The sequence below is a fragment of the Rhea americana genome, unplaced genomic scaffold (genome assembly GCF_003343005.1).
Source record: "Rhea americana isolate MKP2758 unplaced genomic scaffold, rheAme1 scaffold_501, whole genome shotgun sequence".
Classification (NCBI taxonomy): domain Eukaryota; kingdom Metazoa; phylum Chordata; class Aves; order Rheiformes; family Rheidae; genus Rhea; species Rhea americana.
The window spans coordinates 185,880-208,460 of record NW_028186648.1 but is presented as its reverse complement, the minus strand read 5'-3'; the positions used below and the strand labels follow the sequence as shown (position 1 = coordinate 208,460).

Below are 22,581 nucleotides of genomic sequence, written 5' to 3'. Positions count from 1 at the left end.
ATCCCACCTTTTACCCCTTTTGTCCCCTTTGCTTATCTCGCCCTCATTTTTCATCCCCACTCTTCTACACACCTTTTCTCTCCCCTATCTTCTCCTCTTTCTGATATGCTTCTGGCTCCCCCTCTTCTCTTCCCCATTTCTCTTCCCTATTCCTTTACCCCTTTTTCTCCAGCTTTATCCCCTTTTGCCTCTCCYCTTGTCCTCCYCTCTTTCTTTTGCACCTTTATCCTCCTTTTCTTCTTGCTTTTKTCTCCCTCATTTCTCTCCCCTCTTTCGATGCAAGTTGCTCTCTTCTCTGGAAGTGGCTGAGATGTGTGTGGCAGATCTAGAGATTGCACAAGGGTGTCTTGGTCCAGGAGGAAGTGTGCTTGGGATAGGGCCCGGGAGGGAAGAGGGCTCCAAGAAAGCTGGTTCAGAGTCAAGGATGCCCTCCTCCAAGCTCCACAACAGTCCCTTCCAATGAGCTGTCAGTTGAGCAAAAGGGGGCAGGAGAACTGTGTAGAGGAACAAGGAAGTGCTGGCAGTAGTCAAGGAGAAGGAGGAAGTGTCCAGAAGGTGGAAAGAGGGAGAGATCACATGTGAAGAACATAGGGACATCGTTGGAGCAAGCAGGACTAGGACTAGGAAGGCCAAAGCCTGTCTGGAATTGAATGTGGCAAGTGATGTCAAGGACAACAAGAGCTTCTCTAAAGACATGAGTAGTAGGAGAACGTCTAGGGGTAATGCGGGCCTGCTGCTGAACGGCGCAGGGTCTCTAGTGACAAAGGGCCCATAAATGGCTGAAGAATGCATGCGGCCCACCACAGAATGCATGCGGCCCACCAGAACCTAGCATGACAGAAGATGGAAGGGACCTCTGAAGAACATCTAGTCCAACTCCCCAGCTCAAGCAGGGTCCTCTAGAGCATGTTAGACAGGATTGCATCTAGGTGGGTTTTGAATATCTCCAGAGAAGGAGACTCCACAACCTCTCTGGCCAACCTCTCCAGTGTTCTGACACCCTTTCAGGAAAGATATCCCTCAAGATATTTGCAGACATTGATAAGATCCCCTCTCAGTCTTCTCCAGTCTAAACAGACTAGCTCTTGCAGCCTTTCCTCAGAGGGCAGATGCTCCAGTCCCCTAATCATCTTTGTAGCCCTATTTTGGACTCTCTCCTGTAGTTCCAGTCTCTTTTTGTACTGGGGAGCCCAGAATTGGACACAGTACTCCTGATGTGGCCTCACCAAGGCTGAGTAGAGGGGCAGGAGCACCTCCTTCCACCTGCTGGAAACATGCTTCCCAAGATACCGTTGGCCATCTTTGGCCACAGGGGCACTTGGCTGGCTCATGGTTAACTTAACCATCAGGACTCTCAAATCCTTCTCCACAGAGCTGCTTTCCAGCATATCGGTCCCCAATCTGTAATTAGCCAACTTGCTGAGGAGGCACTCTGTCCCTTCATCCACGTCACTGATGGATAAGCTGAACAAGACTGGACCCAGTCCTGTCCCCTGGGGGATAGTGCTAGCTACAGGCCTCCAAATGCAATCTCTATCACTGATCACAACCCTCTGAGCTCTTGTACTATTCAGCCAGATCTCAAACCACCTCACTGTCCACTCATCTTGCCCACAATTGCTGAGTATACCTAGGAGGATGTTATACAAGACAGTGTCAGAGGCCTTGCTGAAGTCAAGGGAGACAACATACACTGCTCTCCCCTCATTTACCCAGCCAGTCATTCCATCAGAGAAGGCTATGACATTGGTGAAGCATGACTTCCCCTTGGGAAATCCATGCTAACTACTCCTGATCACCTTCTGTTCCTCTGTATGTTTAGAGATGGCACCCAGGATAAGCTGCTCCATCACCTTTCCAGGTAAGGCTGTCTGGCCTGCAGTTTCCTGGGTCCTCCTTTTCGTCCTTTTTGAAGAGTGGAGTGACATTGGCTTGCTTCCAGGCTTCAGGCACCTCTTCTGCTCTCCAGGAACTTTCAAAGATTATTGGAGAGTGACTGGTCTAACGATAACATCTGCCAGCTCCCTCAGCGCTCATGGGTGCATCCCATAGGGGCCTATAGATTTGTGGGTGTAAGGTTTGCCTACATGATTTCTAAACCCATCTTCCTTGACCAAGAGAAAGTCTTCCTTTCTCCAGACTTTCTCCCTGGTCTCCGGGGTGGCAGCTGCCACTTTGACCCAACATGACAGGCCACAGCCTCTTGCGGTTTTGTTGGCTGGTGGGTGCCAGCTCCACAGTGCTGGTGTTTGCTTGCTGTCCCAAGATGAAGTATCTCCGGACACTTTGCCCATAGGCTGCTCTGTGCAGAGGGTGTCCCTTTCCCCGACAACTGCAGCATTTGGAGAGTTTAAATGCTGCAAAATTGTGGTTTGAATTTTCTTACTTGCCATGTAGACTTTTTCACAGAGTGTAAATGGATTTTTCAATTTATGGCCCAAACTATTTTTGTACACTGAAGAAATTTCTCCATTATAGTCAGAAGCTTAAAATGAGCAAGTCTGAGATATTACAATAACTCATCTCATGGAATACAACTGGAATACAATTAACTGTCCAATCTAGTAGTTATTCTTATTAATGATTTTGTGAAATTCTGTGGCCTACAAGGATCAGATGCATTCAGAATCCGTGAAACAAACTTCTTTTTGGTAAATAATGTAATAACATGCTCTGCAAATACATGTGAACTAGAGAGGGAAATGGCTATGGCAGTGCTACCACTATACTCTAGGTTTTGTATGGAGGATTTAGCTGTATCAGGAAGTGGTGAAACAAAGGCTTTCTTACAGTAGAATATCTTGACTCCCAGGATGGCAGTCCTTCCTTTGAATTCTTACAGATGTGGATAGTTGAAATGTAGAAGCGCAGTGGAATTTTATGCAACTTCATATGTGCTCCTTAAATACGGTGGTTGTCATCACTACAGAGGACTGTCATGCTGCAGTAGCTAGGGCAGACAGGCCCTCTACAGCCGATTTCCTCCCTTTTGCCTTCCTCTGGGTCAAGGCAGACAGCATTCAGGGAACGGAACTCGCTGAAGCAGCTACGACTTTTGGCTACCTGTCATGGTGACCTGGTGTGAGGGAAAGAGGAGTGATGGACTGGAAGGGATAAAAAGGAGAGAGCTTGGCTGAAACCCAGAAACACAAGAGGCAGCTGAGCACCCCCAGCTTTCTCCCAGCCCTGGTGCTTGCAGGTCCCTTCCCTCAGCCGACTTAAAACTTCTTAACGGTACTGAATAGTCGCGTTCTTTTTTTTTTTTTTTCCTGTGTTTCTCTACTGGAAAACGGGGTTCAGCCGCCCCGCCGAGCCCTGCGCCTGCCGAATGGGGAGCGGGGCTGCAGCCGCGCTCTTCCCTGCTGTCACCGACGGCCGCGGCGCACGGCGGCACCCCCAGCCGTTAACCGAGCCGCCCCGCCACAACGGCCGCGGCGCGCGGACACCACCCCCTCACCACGTCACGACCCCTCCCCCTTCAGTGTAACGGTCCGCGCATGTGTGCTCTAGGGCCCTGCCTGTTACCGTGGCAACGGAAGGCCCGCCTCGCCTCTTCCTGCTTCGCATGGCGCTGTCTCTTCCGGTGCGGGGAGTAATATGGTGCGTTGCCGCTGTCTTAGGTGGCGGGTGGGAGGCCGGGCGCGGGACGGGGGGTCGAGGCCCAGCCGGCGCGGCCGGCGTGTGGGACGCGCGGAGCCGCCGCCGGCGTGTCCCCCCGGCCCGCAGTGACGTGTTGGCAGGGGGGAAGGGGCGCCCACCCCGCGGCGACGCCGCGTGCGCGCGCAGGGGGAGCCGTTGGCCCGCGGAGCCGTTACCGGCGGGGGCGCGCGGCGCTGCGCGTCCTCCTGCCGGGGGCTCCCCTCCTCTCCTCGGGGCTTCCCGGCCACCCGTGGGTGCCCAGGCCCCCGGGCCGGGCGTGCGCTTAGCGGCTCTGAAGGCAGGCGCTGAGCTGACAGCGGGGACGTGGGCGGTGGGTGTCCGGCGGGGGGCTTCGCTGTGAGGCGGGAGGCTCTTGGTGGCGGTTTCTTGCTGGGGAGTCGTCCTTCACCTGCCTCCCGGCGTTGGGAAGGGGAACCGCTGCTGGAGTCGCAGCACGAGGCTGTATGTTCTCAGTAGCAGGTGTGCAGCCAGGGCAGTTGTACGGTGCTGCTACCCCTTTTGACACAAGAGCATAGGTCATCTCCTGAGGCAGTTCAGCATCTTGTTTTTGAAGGCTCGTGGTTTTCATGATGGCAGGTATGTTCTGCACTTTCACCAGAGAATAGTAAGTGCAGAAGCTTTCAGGAGGGAACATACTTTGTTCCACCAACTAATCTGACAATGGCAAAACCTTAAGGGTTCAAACTTAAATGTTTTTGAAGGTAATTATTTTATTAATAGGTGACTGTAAGCTCCTATTTTTCTTCTATGAGACTTGTCACATTTATTGCTGAGTAAGTTGCTGCCTTTTCAATATGATTAGAAAAGCGATGATTGTTTTGCTGAAGTTATATCTTGAACAAATGCTATACACCTGCCTTGTGATTAACAGTGATTAGTTTGAGTCTCAGAAATTTTTCATTCAACACCAAATCAGTTAGAGAACTGAAATTCATATTAGAATAAGCATCTCTTACTGCCCCTGCTCTGAAATGCCAATCAAAACATAGAAGTGGTACTCAGTTCTGGTACATATGGCTGTCTTCCTAAGACAAAAAACTCATTCCCCTGGGAATGGGCACCATGTATGCTTGTTCAGTTGGATGTGTCAACTTTCCTCTTCTGTGCTGAATGTGGATAAATTGACATTGGTGTCAGTAACATCCACTGTCACTTGTTGATGCTGATGAAGCAGATGCTCATACTCATTGTATTTACTCTGCAGTTATCCTAGCACTACATGGGGCCCTTCAGTGGGGCTCGGCTGAAAAAGAGGAGAGCGGCCCTCCTACTTAACACCAGGGTTTTCCCTCTGTATTACGTAGCCAGAATATTAAAATTTTGGGGAGCTTTAATGTCGAAGTCCAACATCTACTGAATTAGTACTTCTGTGTCTTTGTGGCGGATTCTCATCAGTGGTACAGGATTCCATTGAGTAGATTTTCACAGCTTTTACACATGGCATCCTTAATATATAAACAAGGATGTGTGCCACAACTCAGTTAGGCAGTGGACGTAGGGCTAACAACATGGAAAAGTGCTGAATGCTAAGGTGGTATGGCAAGCTTTGTTGTAAGCAGGCAGTCTGCTGGCTGTTAGAAAGTCTTTCCTAAGCGTTCTGTCATCCTGTCTGTTGTTATTGAGAAAGACATCACTATGCAATGCTTTGCCAGCAAATAAAACAGCAAATACAAATCTATTGCCTGAGAGGAAGCTAGACTTATGATTTATAGTACTATTTTATTCATTCAGGGCAGTGAGGCAAACTGCATTTCTACATATTTTGAGTGGTATGGAATACAGCTATGCTGACCTGTGTTACCTGTAAATTGGGTGATTCTGTTTTGGTATCCAGGTTATCAGTATGTGTTTTCATCTTCCTATTGCAGTTACAGATGTGATAGCTTGGAATCGAACCTTATTTCATTCAGCCCTGAAATCAATGCATATGATAGACCATGATTTCTGTTGCAAATTAGAAGGGCTTTTCAGGTGGAAAGCTCATTTCTTTTTGATTAGGAGAGGATGGAGGACAGCCAACGAGCAATTTAGGCACTCAAAGGAGTGGGAGCAAGTGGTAGGTAGGGTTCATTCATTTTTCTGGTAGTCTGCTTCCTCTTACTCTCTTTCAGAGAGATTGGCCCCCTCATGCCAATCACCTACATGCATCCTCTCCCATGATTTCCCAGGAGAGTGCTCATCTGCATGTCAGTGAAAATTGTGAGGAGGACATCTATGATAATGACATCTAATGTGCACATTTGGGTTAGGCCGTGACCAAGATCATTGCATGCCTCGTCATGTGACTGGCCTTGTGTCCATCACATCACAGATACATTGATTTTATTTTTCTAATGGGTTCTCACCAGCCATCTGATGCAGAAACTGTCAGGATACATGGTCCTTTAATATGGCCATAATATATGCCTGCCCTGGTTGAGATGTTGGGTACTGTTGCTCAAAAGTAGATAAATATAGATTTTTTTTTTAACCTTGGTTCATAATAATTACCATTGGATTTTGAAAATTTTACTATATATTTAACTGCATCTTTAAATAGCTAGGTTTACAAACTTTTTTTTTTTAAAATCAATTTGATAGCTACAGCTTAGTATTTTCCTGTTTAACAAGCAAGCTGGCTTTAGGTGAGAAGTATGTTTTGATAAGGAAAAAATATTTCTGTTTTCAGAACATCTAGAGTAGTTTTATTTAAATAAAAGCAGGAAAGCTCTTTAAATGGAGTTTGGTGTGCTTCTCAGTAAGCTTGAAATCCAGTTTATATCTAAATGCAGTTTGATGCCAACCCTAAGTAAAAAGGCTATTAATATCATTCCTTGTTTTCCAATATAATAAACATATACTATGTACATATTAAATTCAGCAATATTTTTTGATAACCATGTTATCACTGGCTAATTATATTACAGGCTGATTATTTCTTTGTGAAAATTGATTAAAATATAAATTAAGGTTTCCTTTTTGTTGATATAAATTATAGTTTAAGGAAAATATTTAATTATGCTTTATTTTTATTTTTTTTAAGGGGACAATACACCTGTTCCGCAAATCACAGAGATCATTGGTTGGAAAGTTAACACATGAATTTAGGTTGGTTGCAGCAGATAGAAGGGTAAGTAGCCTGGGCCAGAATGGATAGAATCTGTATTACTATTAGTGCTCTGAATTGTAATGGTACTGTTTTACTGTATTTTCAACTTTAGCTGCCTTGTTTTTTAGATTGTGGAAAAAGAAATACTTCTTAACCAACATGCAGTTCTTTACTACTTGATTCTTGGTGCTTAGCACTCAATTTCAAATATCTGTTCCATGCTGTTTATTGATTATATCATAACATCCTTGGCAGATAAAGCTTTATGCAAGTCTCACTTGTATCATTTGGAGACAGGTCTGGACTTTATTCTTCTGTGTTTCTGAGACAAATGAATCTGAGACTAATGATGGATGTTACAATAGTTTGTAGATTTCATTTATTGAATTAGAAATTTGGGTGTTTTTGAAAAGCTGTCATTCTGTTTTGGATAAGTATGATGAAAAGTCATGTATTTCATTTAGTATAACAGGTTACTTGTTGGTGATTAGATGAAAAGAATTCAGAAAGAATTTTTGGAGTATTGGGATGAGGGCTAAATTGCATGTTCAGCTGAAACATGGGATTTCTGTCTTGCCATCTTGTGATGGGTTAGACCCTGATTACCGTATTAAGTTTTTACATATTTTTTAGTTGAATGCTTAAGAAAATGTCTGATAATTTTTCAGTAGTCATTTAAGTCCTGCTAGTGTTTTTAGATAATTAACCTCAAGTTCTGTATATAGCATAGAGGCTTGCTTTTGTTAGAGCAAGGCATTGAAAATAAAGTAATATTCTGCTTGAAAAATTACCTTAAAATTAACTTAACAGGGTTTCCATGTGTGCTTTTTCTGGCATTGCATTCCTGATAGTAAGTTTTACAAGTGACAGGTGTTTTTAATTATTGCTAGTCTTTAATTCATCCTGTGGTTTTTGTGAAGCTGAGTTCCTGTGCATTGTACTAGTCAATTAATGTTTTTCAGAATTGTACTTACAGTTATAGTACCGTACTGAATGTAAAGTGAAGATGTGCACATGTTTTGGGGACATAAGATGTGAAAAATAGAACCCACTTCAGTCTCTTGGCTGTACTGCTTCTTTAGGACAAAGAAAATGCACAGTTGTGTATATATAGTTTTATCTTCAAGTGTACATGATGTATGCTGTAATAAAATGGAAATATTATATAGGGTGATTTTTAGAGCAAAAAGGTATTTTGAGTACAACACAAAATCAGTTCTGGGACAATCTGTACGGTTAAAATAGGATATGGGCTTGTTTTGAAGCGAGTTGTACATTTTGGGGGAAGGAGAAAACTTCTGTTTGCATATTGAAATATTACAGTATTGTTTTTAAAAATCAAATAAGTGTATTGTTGTCTTTTAACTTTTTTGCAAGAAAAAAAATGCATATTTATTCTCATTAATAGTCCTGGAAGATCCTGCTGTTTGGTGCTATAAATTTAATATGTATTGGCTTCCTCCTAATGTGGTGCAGCTCTACAAACAGCATAGGTAGGTGGCTTTCTTACGCTAAAACTATGACTGACTGCCGTGTGTTTCTTAGCTTGTGAAGTTCCAGCGACATTTTTCACATAATGGAGTTAGGTGGCTGTGCTGCCAGGTTTCAGGCATGCCTTTCTTTGAGGTGCCCCACGATTAATTTAAGAGAATTTCTCTTGGGAAAGGTGGAAGAGTGCATGTGTGGGTGAAAGTCCTTCAAAGTTTGCAATGTTTACCAAATCTTCTGACTGATTTTTCTCCCTGCTGTACCCTCTTTATCTTTAAGACTGCACAAATGAAGATGTAGGCTAGTCCTTCAGTCTTTTGCTATTACAAAATAGTAACAGTGGCATATAGAGAGCCTCACTTGCATTTGAGTGGAGGCATTTGTAGTGTGGCAAAAGACTTCTGAAGTTCCAATGATGCCTCCTTTTAAATATTTTGTATATGTTCTATCTTTGTGTAGAAGTCCCAAGATGCTTTGCACCATCTCTACTTGAGATAGAATGTCCCATGTTTTTACGTTGTGGTACGGGTTTTCTTGCAGTTTCAATCTGGGAGGGAGAAGCAGAATAAGTAAAAATTCTATAGAGTCTATTTTTCACTACAATAATGCACATAGGGGAGATCTTTTGCTTTAGTGAAGAATGTGTTACAAGATCTCCTGACTCTTCTGTGTTTAAAATTCTACCAAGAACTATTTATTCTTGGTAGTTTAGTACTTCATGTAGCAGGGCACTGTTAATAGCATTAGGATTATGATAATCAGCCTGTTTATGAAATGAAATATTAGTGTATTTAGGACATTTATATGGGTGTATAGTATGAATGTCCCAAATATATCAATATAAAAGACAAGGATCTGCTTCATCAGCATGGAGGATTTGTGCAAGTAGAAAATGGTAGAGAGCTGCACAAGGGGAGCTTAATACATTTTTTTTTTTAGTGGAGAAGCTGCTCATATTCTGTTATGTTAAGTTTTAATATTTGTTTTTTTACAGCTTTAACTGCTTACACATATTTGACAATCTTTGATCTTTTCAGGTGAGGTTTTTTTCCTATTTAATCTTAGAGGTAATTTATGCCTATCTTTGTGGATTTCATATTTAAAATATAGATACGTGTGTAAACATGTGCTATTTAGAGTCATCAGTGATGAAACACTAACTGGTTCAGATACAATTTAAATGAGTACAAATTGTATATGAGTATATTGTGTATGAGTTAAAAATAAAGAGATGATGACAAACACCTTAGCTGTACTGAAAATAATTAATAACAAATTGATTCAGTCATAGATTTCTATATGCAAGTGCCTAACAACATAAATCTGAATCTAGCATCAAAAGGTTATCTGATGGTTCAGCCAAAGCATTAGGGAAAGCTGCAGTTGTTGCTTCTGCAGTCTCCTTAATTTTAGCTCTATGAAACAAAGAATGGGTAATCCTACTTCTATTTTGAAACATTTCAAGAGCTAGATGCCACACACTCTTCCAGTGCATTCACAAGAGCAGAATCTGTGTATAAGTATTGTCAGCTTTTTTCTGTTTTGAGCAATTTTTGAAGACTAAAACTGTAATTTTCCTCTCCAGTATTGAAATATATTTTTAGTATTTTTTTCCCATTTCCTAAGAAAATACCAAACATTATTTTAAAGTATGAAAATACTAGAGGATTTTGATAAGATTGGTAATACAGAGATAGAATGTATCTATGTCTCCTGTAAAAGGTAGGTTGGTAGCAGTGGTTGAGAATCAAACTGTAGTATGTAATGGACCAAATAGAAGTTGCAGACAGCTGATCCATACTTCTTGTAAATATTATAAGTTAGCCAGCTAGCAATGAAGATAATGGAGTTTAATCACTAAGAAATACATGTGTTTTATGCAGTTTATGTGACTGATAGTAGAGCATTTATAGATTACAGCAGCACACATGAAGAAAGGAAAATGAATGGTTGATGTAGGGACAAAAGTATGCCTAACTTGATTTGAGACTGAATTAGAATTATGGTACAACTTTAATAAATTAATCTGTTATTTTAGAATTTCTGTAACTGTTAAGTTTTGTCATCTTAATTCAAAATATCTTTTTCATCTTGGGAACAGTTTTAACATTTTACCTCATATTGTATAGAATATTGGTTTTTAATTTTAGGACAGGATGAAATACCCTGAATATTGATGTACTTGTTTAATACATGATTGACTAGAAGATTATTCTGACTCACAGCAGGCTCTTTAAAGAGCTTGCTCTAAGGGTAAACAATGCTCAGTGATTCTGCTGCAAAAATAGCTCTCTTGTTCTTTTATTTTTGTCATTTTCCTGGTCACCTATAGCACTCGTAATAAGTATGTGAATTTACTGTTTTGAATGTGAGCAATATTATTTCCTCTGTTTTTTGCTTGTACTTCAAGCAGCTATTGGTCAAGTTGTGAGGATGTGATTGTTAGACTACTGTGGAGATGAGTTCTTGATCCAGTCTGATTTCACTCTCTAGTTAAGAAAGGGCTGTATAAAGTCAGAGATGACACTGATTTGGGGTGGGTACCAGTAAAAGAAAGGGGACAGCAGAGGATAAATAGTCACAGGAAATAAGATCATCCTTGAAAAAATTAGACTGTTACCTCAGGGATAATAATTTGAATCTCAGACATTTGGTATGAGGGAGAAGCTTGGAAAGAAAATAGCAAGAGAGACCCATGGCTGTCAGTTGATGGCCAGTTAGGTTATAACTTTGTGTGGGTGAATACAGCCAAAAAAGAAAATAATTTTTGACCATGTATGTAGATATACGAGACTGTGGTAAAGAGAGGTACTACTTAGCGTTGTCTGAGACTTATTCAAGACTGATAAATTTAATTCATGATATATCCCTAAAGAAGGATTTAATAGCAGGCATTCTTTGCTTTTTCACTAAGATGCAAAGAAAGTGGCACAAAGGGGAGTCCTATTGTCTTGCTTACCATGTTCCTTCCCATTTAATGGCCTTTCTTAAGTTATGGTATTTCTAGGCTTGTTATACAGTTCATAAAGTACATGAAGAGCATTTACTAGGTGTATATTGTTAATTTCATAGGCTTTTGTTTGCTTTGTGCTCTTCATTAATATGTGTGGTATCAGACAGTATTTAAAGGGTTTTCTCAAACCACCTTTCCCCCTTTAGTCAGATTTTGGAGTACCTCATCTCACATTCTCCAGTTCTCTTTCAGGGAAATTCTTAAATACGTACAGAGGAAACACTAACTGCTGTTTCATATCCAAACTTGAACAGAAAAATGCATTGCCTTCAGGGTTATCATAATCTTAATTTAGTCTGAGTGATGTTCCATATTGAAGAAGGTGGATGGTAATCCTTGTAAGTTTAGTGCGCTATAAGTACGACAGAAAAGCGTCTCCTAATGTGAGGAATTAGGCTGACTACCATTCCACTTCCTAGCTGCCCATTTTATGAGGACAGCAGAGACCTCATCGTGTAGTCTCAACTTTGTTGCCAAACATTCGTTTCTGGATTTGTCAGAACCTTCCCTATGATGATGATGTAAGGGTTGAGTTCATGGTAGGATGTTATGTTCAGATATTCAGTTCTGATAACTGAAATTTATGTTTGTAGATTATCTAGTTTGTAAAGGCTGCAGTGGTTCATCATAACAGAGTTCTCACCTTTTATTTCAGTTTGGTAACATGTCTAATAAGCTACTGGGTGATGATGAAGAAACCTAGTCCAGTCTATTCATTTGGGTAAGCAAATTCAGTGTTGCTTGGTAATACAAGGTTTGATGCATTGTTGAATGTCGTTATCTGTATCACATAATTGCCATGACTAACAATTTATATATAAAAGTGTGTTTAAAAATTAAGGAGACCCAAGACGGATAATGCTGTAAAGAAAAGGTATAAAAAAAAGGGAAGGAGAGAAAAAAGAATTAAGAAATACTTAATTTTAAGCTGGAAATTGTAGTCTTTCTTCTTTCAGAACCGACTTGTTCATAATAAAAGGACTGTCGGCTTGAAGGAAGGTGGAAGTTAGGACTTTTTCCTTAAACTTTTGGTTTCTTCCCATTTATCTTCACTTGAAAGAATTAGAAATACTAGGTTTATCCTGCTTGTTCCTGAATGGACCAAAATGCATTTGATGCATTGTTTGATGTTCAGTGTTTCTAAACTTAATTCTTAAATTTCAGATTTGAGAGATTTGAAGTTCTAGCTGTTTTTGCTTCTACGGTTCTGGCACAGCTTGGTGCTCTTTTTATACTAAAAGAAAGGTAGGGATATATACTGCTTTCTTTGATTTTTGTTATATAAGAAGATATTCCTGGTTGAGGAAAATCCTATGTACTCTAGAAATGCTATTCGAGTGAGATATTTTTTAGAAATAACTTTGGTAGTTGTTTTTTTTTTTTTTTTTTAATACTGTTAACACCTCTTGCTATTTTATAGTGATTAAACTACAAATAAATTTGAGGTAAAAAGAATAGGAAATTGGTAAATATAATTATAACAACTATGAAGGAAAGACTCAGTGTTCTAAAAAAAAAAAAAAAATCAGATTTTCCAGACACTATACTGAGAATTTGATTTATTGTATTTCACTATGCATCTTGACTTAATAGGTTAATCAACAGAGAAAATACTTTTTTCCCATTCTTTGGTCTTTTACTTCATGAAGTAAATCAGTTTCATAGCATTATATTAAGGATATTTAAAAAATAAAAAGGCTTTTGTTGACATCTAGAATTTAAAACTGGGGCAACCTCCCTTAAATTTTCTCTTCACAGGCTCTATTTTCTCTGTAAAGGGCTATGTTAACAACTGAAGAATGTTATACTGGAGACTGATCTATTGCAGAACACTGACAATACAATGGATTGATTTTTAATAATGAGGCATTATCAAAATTAGATGCAACTTACAAGTTATCTATCATTAGTTTCATGAAACTGATCTGGAAACTTATCCTAGATTTTTCTCTGTTACAACTGAAGCTTAATTCTTATTTTACTGTGTAAAAAATGCGCATCTCTATTGTAATATCCAACATCTACTTTTGCTGACCTTGCTTTGTAAGAGACTGTAATGCAGAGATTTCAGACTTAGTTTGTTGCAGTTAATGACACTGCTGGTGGCGGTAGCAGTATTTTCTGGCATGTCTGTTTACAAATGTCTTTTGATTGTCTAGGCAGCGTTCATGATACCTAATACCTATGTGGCACAGTGTGGAAACAGTTGGAAAATCTAGATTACACCTTGCTTTGTTTCAGTGTTAATTTTTTTCATCATATATAAAAACTGCTATGCTTATTTAAACAATTTATTTTAGCACTTGCATGTTTTTTGCATCACTGTATCTCACAGCTTTTTGTTATGAATGCCAGCTAATTTTCAATTATTTTTTTGTAGTGTGGAGCGGTTTCTGGAACAACCTGAAATACACACGTAAGAAATTATTTTGACATGAAAAATTACTGATTTTTCAATGTCTCTGTGTTTCCAATTCTTAATTTAGCATTTATTATTTATGGCAAGTTCATTCAATGCCAAGTTGTTTTTGATACCTTGATATTTGTTTCAAACTGTATGCAAGCTATATGGTAAACATCACATTTTAAGGTATGATAAGGTAATCCACATATTCCTGTAAATAATAATGATTTAATTATATATTGCTCTTTTTGATCATTTATTTACTGGTAATTTTGGTAATTTATTTGCTCTTACTTCTTATGTTTTAATGTGGTTTCTGGAGGACATGAGGCATTTACTCTCTAAGTTTCTGTCCTCCTATAATCTGGCAACAGTTGGGACATTTTAAACATAGTAAGTTAAGTTTTTTTTGACAGTTGGAGCCAGAGTAGAGAAGAGAAAGCTAACTTAGTGCTCATGTTGTAGGAGAGGCTCCAGTGTGAGTTCACCGGTTACTTCCATAGGAAACTAGGCTTCATTACTTATACTGCTGAGGGAACAATGTATTTATATCTTCAAAGGACAAACTTTGTGTACATACATTCAATTGAGAACTGTTCCTCAACTTAGCATTATGAACATTATGTTCAGCCTACTGTGATAACATTAACCTACAATGTTCATCGAGCTCATGTATTCCCCTAAAATGATAATATGCTGCTAGTTATTAAGTGTTACACTATTTTATCTTAGTGTTGTTTTCAGTCTTAGTGGAAGATACCCAGTAAAGTATTTTGTTGTTGTTAATAATAACTCCAGCTTTATTTCATGTATTGTGATGCTAATGAGGAAGATGCATCTTTCTTTTCTTCCTTAGGGGGCGGCTGCTGGTTGGTACTTTCGTGGCTCTCTTTTTCAACTTATTCACAATGCTTTCCATTAGGAATAAGCCTTTTGCTTATGTCTCTGAAGGTATGTGAAAAATTAATCTGTGAAAAGAACAGAGAAAAAGTTTTAACATTGCCTATTGTTATCAAGGTAAAACTTGTCTAGTAACTTTCTTAACTGGCAAGTATATACTACTCTTATCTTCATGGATATAACTTAAAGCAGCTTAGAATTATCTTCCAAAATTTTTCTCTAGTTTTTTTTATAGGAGACTCTCAAAGTAATGCATTCTCTGCATATATGCATAATGCATAACTCTCAAAGTAAGTCATTAATATGGTAAACTGAGTTACTATTTAAATGATAGTTGTTATTTTAATGGTAGAATATCCTTTATTTTCTATATTTTGTCTTCAGCCAGTGAAGATCATCTTACATGTGATTAAGATGTCTTAGTTTTATTATTAATTAAAAGAAACAAGCAAATGTAATGATCCTTCTTTATAGCACTTTTACCTGGGACTTTTTTACTGTGAAGTATATTTGCAGTCATTCTTGCTAACTGCTGGGGAAGCATTGAGCAGTGTGAATACTTACTCTTTTTTCATGTTTTTTCATGTATTTTGCCATACGTATACTTGGTGAATATAATTTTATTGAAATAATTTATTAATTATATATAACTTTATTCATTCTAATTATAATTAATAATTTCTGTATAATACTATATATACAATATGAATATAAACATATGTTTATAATCTGCAATTTTATTTGTATTTATTCTCTTCAGATATTATATCGGGCAAAAGTATTTTATTTACCAATTGCCTGGAAAAGTCAGGCTTGCTATTTTTTCAAGTGACAGTGAATCTGTTCAGATACATTTATTCATTCACAGTGTACTGGACTCTTACCTTAAAGCAAAACTTGAAGGGTATATTAAAACTTTATTCAGTGGTTTTATCACCTTCTTTTGCAGCTGCTAGCACAAGTTGGCTTCAGGAGCATGTTGCAGATCTTAGCAGAAGGTAAAGCTTCACAATATTTTTCAAAATTGCTATTCTAGAAGGCAGTGGAGGTTTTGTGCATAATAGCTGTTTGTGTCTCTGTACCTGTTCTAAAAGACTAAGTATTTTAGCTCTTTTAAAATAGCTTTATTTATTTTAGATCCAATATACGGATTCTAGCCAAAGCAGTATGTCTCTTATTTCTCATATGTATCAGTCTAATAGAAATACATCTTTCTACATAACTTGCCTTTTGAATGCATTCAGTACGTTGTATGTAATTCTCCTTGGAAAAGGCTGAGATAAACTAGCTTTGTTTTGCACAGATGTAAACTGCATTTCCCAACAACTGTTGTATACCTGACCAATATATTTTCTAGTAATTTGTGTTTCATCACTTACAAGCAACTAGAATGGTTTCCGTTTAAATGCAGTATGTGAAATACAGTGCTCACTTAAATATTATTACGGTAACTCCTCACCAGTCCAGCAGGGAAGTGGAAAGCCTGTGTCTTCCAGGGACTGAAGCACTGTTTGTCACTCATCTTGCCTGTTAACTCTCTTGCTTGTACTGAAAATCTGAATGCCAGATAACATCATTTACAAATATTTTTGTCAGATACTGGCCATGTTTATTCTGGCCCATTTAGGTCCTTCTGAGTAATTACACTCTCGCTATAAAAATAAGAATGTTAACCTGTGGTGTATAACATGCTAAGTGTGCTGCAAAGACAGTCTGTTTCCAAGTTGTAATTGTGCATCTAGTTGTGGAAAGCTGAAAACACTGATGTGTTAAACATAAAATAATTGATTTTATAAGACTGGCATTTAAATCATCACACCCACATTCAGCAAAACAGCTTTGGAACTGTAGCAATAAGACTGCCTGAATACCTGGAGTTTCACTTTAGAAAAACATGGATAGTAATCACAAAGAATAGCAGAGTTTTTCTTTAATGGTTTAGTAATACAGTGTTATGGGCAAAACCACAGAAGGATAGCTTGACAACTTTCAAGATCAAGTGTCTAGAATTACTAGGTTTTGAAATAACCTGTGTACACTTAAACTAACAGTTAAAAAATATTTTATTAAATCTGGTTAACATATTTATACAACTATTTCAAATGTGCTCTGTGAATCAATACTCTTTACAAAATAAATGCACGCATATATATAAAGATTTAAGTAAAATTCTTACAGGAGTGAATTGACACACCATGTCTCATGCTAGTTGGCTACAAACAGAGCAACAAAGAATTTCATATTGTCTTTTCCTCCAGAATGACATGCTTATGTTCACTGGGAAGTGCAGAAATCTTTTTCTCTCTTCATGCTATAGAAAACTAAAGAACTACTGTCTGTTTTCTGTCATGTTTTTTGGTCTTGTCATATTCCAGTAGCTGGTTTCCCTCCACTTTTCAGACTTGCATATTTCTCCATGAATTAACTCTGAGTTTAGCACATTTTGAACACCAGTAAGGCAGATGGATTAAGGACAAGTAGTACACAACCTCCTTAGAATCATATATAAGTAACAGAAATGTTTGAAATTATTAAATGTGTATGTTGTATACAGCTGACACAGCTAGGTCTGTCAGTTTAAAAAAAAAAAAAAAAAAAAAAAGTTGTACCAAAAGGTATGTATTTGAATGTGTAGAAAAAGTGTATTGATATTATTCTAGTGTACCTTTGTAAATGGAAAGATTTAAAAGAAATAGATGCAAATAAGATGCAAGAGCCAAATATTGTTTTCAGATATGAGAGAGAATGTGATGTGGCTCTAAACTTGATTAATTTTTGCTGACATCGGACTATTGGAAAGCTTTGAGCAGAATTATAAGAGCTTTAACAGACTTAAAAATATTGCACCTCAGAGACTGCAAGGTATATTTGGAGTCAAGTGTTAAAATAATGGGTGTAACTCTTTCAGGTTTCATAGTAGTGCTCAACAGCCAGCTGACAAATAACTGTTTTGTTTTGTTGCAGCATTTGTGGAATCATCCCAGGATTGAGTAGTATCTTTCTGCCACGAATGAACCCTTTTATCTTGATTGATATTGCTGGAGCTCTAGCCCTCTGCATTACATATATGCTAATTGAAATTAAGTATGTATAGTTGTTCAAAAATAATATTCCTTTCTATATCTAATTTATGGGGAATTGCTTTTTTTTTTTTTTTTTTTAACTATAAGCAGTGATCTCATCAAAAGCTGGATTTCATGTAAGGGACTGTAACTGTGAATGTATTTGGCTTTTTACAGAGATGTATCAAGTTCTGATTAGTGTGTGTTATTGTGTATGTGGATATCATTTAAAAGAATGAAAAAAAATCAAAAGAATATTCTTATGCCTTTCAAATACTTAAATATCTGTTTTTCTTTAAAATTACTCTTTCTCTCTAGCAATTACTTTGCTGTAGACACAGCATCTGCTATAGCAATTGCTTTGATGACATTTGGTACTATGTATCCCATGAGTGTCTACAGTGGTAAAGTACTACTTCAGGTAAGGCAGTGTCACAAAACAGGTGTTTTGTGGCTTCAGTTTTGTTACATCTTGTTAAATCCTTATTTTTAAAGATCCATTATTGAACATATTTGAATGGGAAGGGTACAAGAGCATTTTATGATACGGCGCTAAAGGAATTTTAGGCACAATACAGGTATATATCATGGAGTCATAAGAATTTTATTGTGCCATGCCATTGATCTTGTGTAGGTAGACCAGACTTCCTTGCTTTTCTATTTAAAAACAAGGCCAGTTATTCTGTATTTTAACATGATTTTTTGTTTGTTTGTTTTTAAGACAACTCCACCTCATGTGATTGGCCAATTAGATAAGCTTCTTAGAGAGGTGAGTCAGAGTATAAGACATGACAATGCATGCAGCTATGTAAGCATAGAGGATCTTGAAGAGTTTTCTTAAGTTCAAAAAGGTTGCTAAAGAATTCTATTTTATTTTTTTCTTTGCATATAGAAAATATGGAACTTATTATCCAAGATGAACAATGTCTTTCAGATATCTGGAAAAGACTTAATGTGGTGCAGTTTATTTATTTATTTATTTATATTTTTTTTAAGTAAAGTTGAGCTGCTTTTGAAGAACTTTTGAAGAGATTTACGAAAGTGAGCAAGGGGGGAAAAGCAGGAATAAATAAGGTTGCTCATTTATACTATATCAAGTTGAAAAAATATTACGAATTGATAGCAGAAATCCTGAGTTATTAAAAAAAAGAATCCTTTTTTTTGGAGGAATTGCATGTTTACAGGTAGCAAAAATACAGTAGATACAGATTAGAGGTAACAGACATGATCCATTCTGCATTCTAGTAGCTTTTCCTTGACTCAAAATGCTATTATTCAACTAAATGAAAATGTACATTTCTAGAAAGATATAAAATCTCGAAAGATATAAAACAGTCTTTGTATTTATTTTTATATTGCTGGATCTTTATGTAAAATTAGGTTTCAACTTTGGATGGTGTCTTAGAAGTTCGAAATGAGCATTTCTGGACATTAGGTTTTGGCAGTTTGGTAAGTTATGTCTTTGTGCTTTTAGCTTTCAAAAAGAAGCATCAATTACTACTTTTAATTTTTTTGATTTAAATAAAATATTTCTTCTGCATTAAAGAAATGTAAAAATTTGGATAAAATTAATACTGAGTCCTTTCTTGTGATTTGTTGAAAAACTTTCCTCTTACTACATGGTTTTCTTACTTTAAAAAACTTCATGTTTTTTAAAGCTTTCTTATTGGTTAATAATGTTCATTTCTGTTGAGCTTTTGATTAAAGAATACATTTTGGAACCTTAGAATTTCTTTTGCTGTTTTGGTAGTGATGAAATCCCTGAACAATAGCAAGGAAGTTCTTCGAAAAGTATATTAGCATAAATTGCTTCTGAGGGGAAAAGAAGGAAAAAAAACTGTAAACCTTCAGGTATCAAAGGTAAAAGAGTAGAATCATATACTTTTAGCAGTTACAAAAATAAAAAAACCAGCTACCGTTGTATACTGGTATTCTAGAAGGTGGAAAAATGAAAGTTTTGTGATGTGGAGTGATCATGCAGAACTGAGTTATTCCTGAGTTGGTGCAGGTACATCGTGACAGCTAAAAGATTAGAACTGTTGGAACTTTTCTCCACTCCTGGATTCTTCCAGTGTGCTACCCTGTTAAACAAAAGTTATAGGCCCCGTTGACTTGCTGATGTGAAAATGGCCTTTATTCTACCATTTTGTCACTCACAATACCAGATTGCAGCATTGCTGGATTGATCACAGATAGTTAAAAGACTTCTGCATGCAAATTTTCCTATTGACATCTTTCAGACTCTAGTGAAAAGTTCCTGAGACCTGGATATGCTTAGTGGTGCACCATCTGCTATTATAATTCCCTACATGTCACAAGCTGTGAACCAAATTCTTCATTAAATGTGAAATGAAAAAGCATCTGAGGGGTACAATTTTGTTTCCTGTCTGCAACAGTAGTTCCAAGCAAAAGAGATAATGTTATTGAGAAGTAGGCAGGTACAGCCAGCAGCTGTGAGCATGTGCAAGAGAAACTCTAAGTCCGTGTTCCATGAGCGGCAGCACCTCTGTTCTTGCTAATGGGTCCTGATTCGAGCTTATCTACAATGTGTTTTGTTTCCTGTCCGCACCAACAGCACTGTGATGATACTTTTTCCTAAATTTGGAACATGGAGCTTGTGTGTGCTTTGTTCCTCTGCCAGGACTTTTTTTTTTCCCGTAGTTGTTGCCCTTTCCTTTCTTGCTTTCACGTGTTGTATTTTATACTTGTTTTTGGTTTTAAGGCTCTCAGACTTTTCCTGATTGACAATCTTGATGTGTTCATGAGAGGTCTATCCATTAGGAAAGGTGAAAATGTAACCTAATTATAGAACTATTTAATATGTTTCTTAATTTAGTCAATAGTCTCCACTGAGAAAGGTCTTTGTTTACATAATTCTGTGCAGGATAGCTTTGCTGCTCTTGAACGTGTGTGGAGAGTCTTTACTGAAGGGACAGTTAACAGCCAACTTATTTTTATCATTTTCTAGGCTGGATCAGTACATGTCCGAATTCGGAGAGATGCAAATGAACAGATGGTACTTGCTCATGTCACTAATAGATTATACACATTGGTCTCTACCTTGACTGTTCAGATTTTCAAAGATGATTGGATCAGACCTACATTATCATCTGTGCCTATTGCAAACAATATGCTGAACCTTTCAGATCATCATATTATTCCAATGCCATCTTTGAAAGCTGCCGATAACTTGAACCCTGTCACATCCACTCCAGCCAAGCCTAGCAGTCCACCACCAGAATTTTCTTTTAATACACCCGGAAAAAACGTGAACCCAGTTATCCTTTTAAACACTCAGACAAGGCCCTATGGATTGGGCTTTAATCATGGATCTGCACCTTACAGCAGTGTATTCAATCAAGGATTTGGAATACCGGGAATGGGAGCAACTCAAGGATTTAGAACTGGTTTTACAAATGTCCCAGGCAGATATGGAACAAACACTTATGGTCAACCCCGACCATAATAAATACCATTRTTTATTGTACTGAGGGTATTGACTTAATTCTTTTATTACCCAATTTTTATAAACATTTGGAATGCTAGAGCATTCTGAATGGCTGGGAACAAGTGCATTGTTCATATTCATGAAATGGTTAAATTGCCTTTCTTCCCCCCCCCTCCCCCCTTGCATCAGTAGTAGCCTGTGTAATGGCACAAACTTGAGGCTTATGATACTTTACAGGTAATTTTTATAGTGTTTCTGTTCCCATTCAGCTCCCTGCACCCCAAGAATGTATTGAAATACAGTATAACTCCGTAGACTAAACTGATAACTCTTGTGAGGGAGGGGAGGGAGGGCCTGGGGAGAGAACTGTTTACTGAATGATGATGAGCTAAGAATAGGGAGTTGCAGAAGTATACTTCCCAGTTCTTAAAAATATTTTGATTATTGTATAAATCTATATTTTGGCAAAGTCACAATGAATTTTTCCCAGATTGCAAAAATTCATCAGTATTTGTATTATTGCCATTGTGAAAACAAACTGGCATTTCAGATTCTAATTCATCCTAAGAGAGCATGTTTTTCCTTTTTTTTTTGTTGATGCTTTTATAGGAGTTCAGCTGGTTCAGCAACTATTTTCTAGTTGTAACTGTTCCGTATTAGTCTGACTTTATTTTTTTTAAAGATTTAATTGCAAAGTTACTTAGCAATATACTGAGAAATAAAATATTTAAAATGTAAGATTTTACAAGCACCTCTTGCTTATGATAAACCCTATCAAAAATACAAAGCAGATGGCTATATTATTTGTGAAGCCGGTATTTAATTTGACTGTTGAAAGTATTCTTTGATTTGATTGTGACTTTGTATTTTTCCTGTTTGTATTTTTTCCTGTATTTTCAGGGGAAAAAAATGCTTATATGCCCTATTTATATCTAGAGTACAGGTTGGTGATTGCTGATGATTGTTAGCATTAGTGCCAGAGTGGTTAACTGTTGGGGTACACTGGAACAAGACTGCCTAACTTGTCTCTGCCTTTGCATTACTGATCTGTTGTACACCTACGAGGCTTTATTTCTTCAGGGCTTTTCTGAGAGAGCTCTGTCCTTTGACTGCTCTCTTTTTCTTCATTGCTCTGATGAAGAGGCCTTTTAGAAATACTTTAATTTTTTCTCTTTTCCCTTGCAGTATGAATCTTTTAATTCTGTTGCCGATACCTCCACTGCACAGTCCTTTGCATCTTGGCAGTTCAGGAATGGATTGCTCATTCTTACTGTTTCACTTGCAGCTCAGGGTGCTATATGTTGACTTCCCACCTTGTTAATTTGTATACAAAGTAAGTTTTCCCATCTGTCCAATGTAGTTAGGGAGCTGCAGTATCTCAGGGACTCCACAGGTATATTAATATATTACCTGAAGGTAGTGGATTTGATAGAAAAATCTTTCTCTTATAGAACTGAATTGGAAAAAAAAAAACAAAACAGTGTTCAGGTGAATTTTCAAGATCTGTGGCCTCTTCAC

The 22,581-nt window shown here is 37.8% G+C and overlaps 1 protein-coding gene across 1 annotated transcript; it reads left to right on the top strand.

Annotated features, from left to right (window-relative positions):
- Window positions 1–3,532: 3,532 nt before the first annotated feature.
- SLC30A6 (solute carrier family 30 member 6) lies at window positions 3,533–21,102 on the top strand. Its single transcript, XM_085317742.1, has 14 exons — window positions 3,533–3,600; window positions 6,683–6,769; window positions 8,157–8,241; window positions 9,231–9,273; window positions 11,905–11,970; window positions 12,414–12,494; window positions 13,630–13,665; window positions 14,510–14,604; window positions 15,503–15,551; window positions 17,518–17,637; window positions 17,934–18,036; window positions 18,337–18,384; window positions 18,996–19,064; window positions 20,584–21,102. The coding sequence occupies exons 1-14, from the start codon at window positions 3,598–3,600 to the stop codon at window positions 21,079–21,081; spliced, it is 1,383 nt and encodes a 460-aa protein (XP_085173868.1). The 5' UTR covers window positions 3,533–3,597; the 3' UTR covers window positions 21,082–21,102.
- Window positions 21,103–22,581: the final 1,479 nt, after the last annotated feature.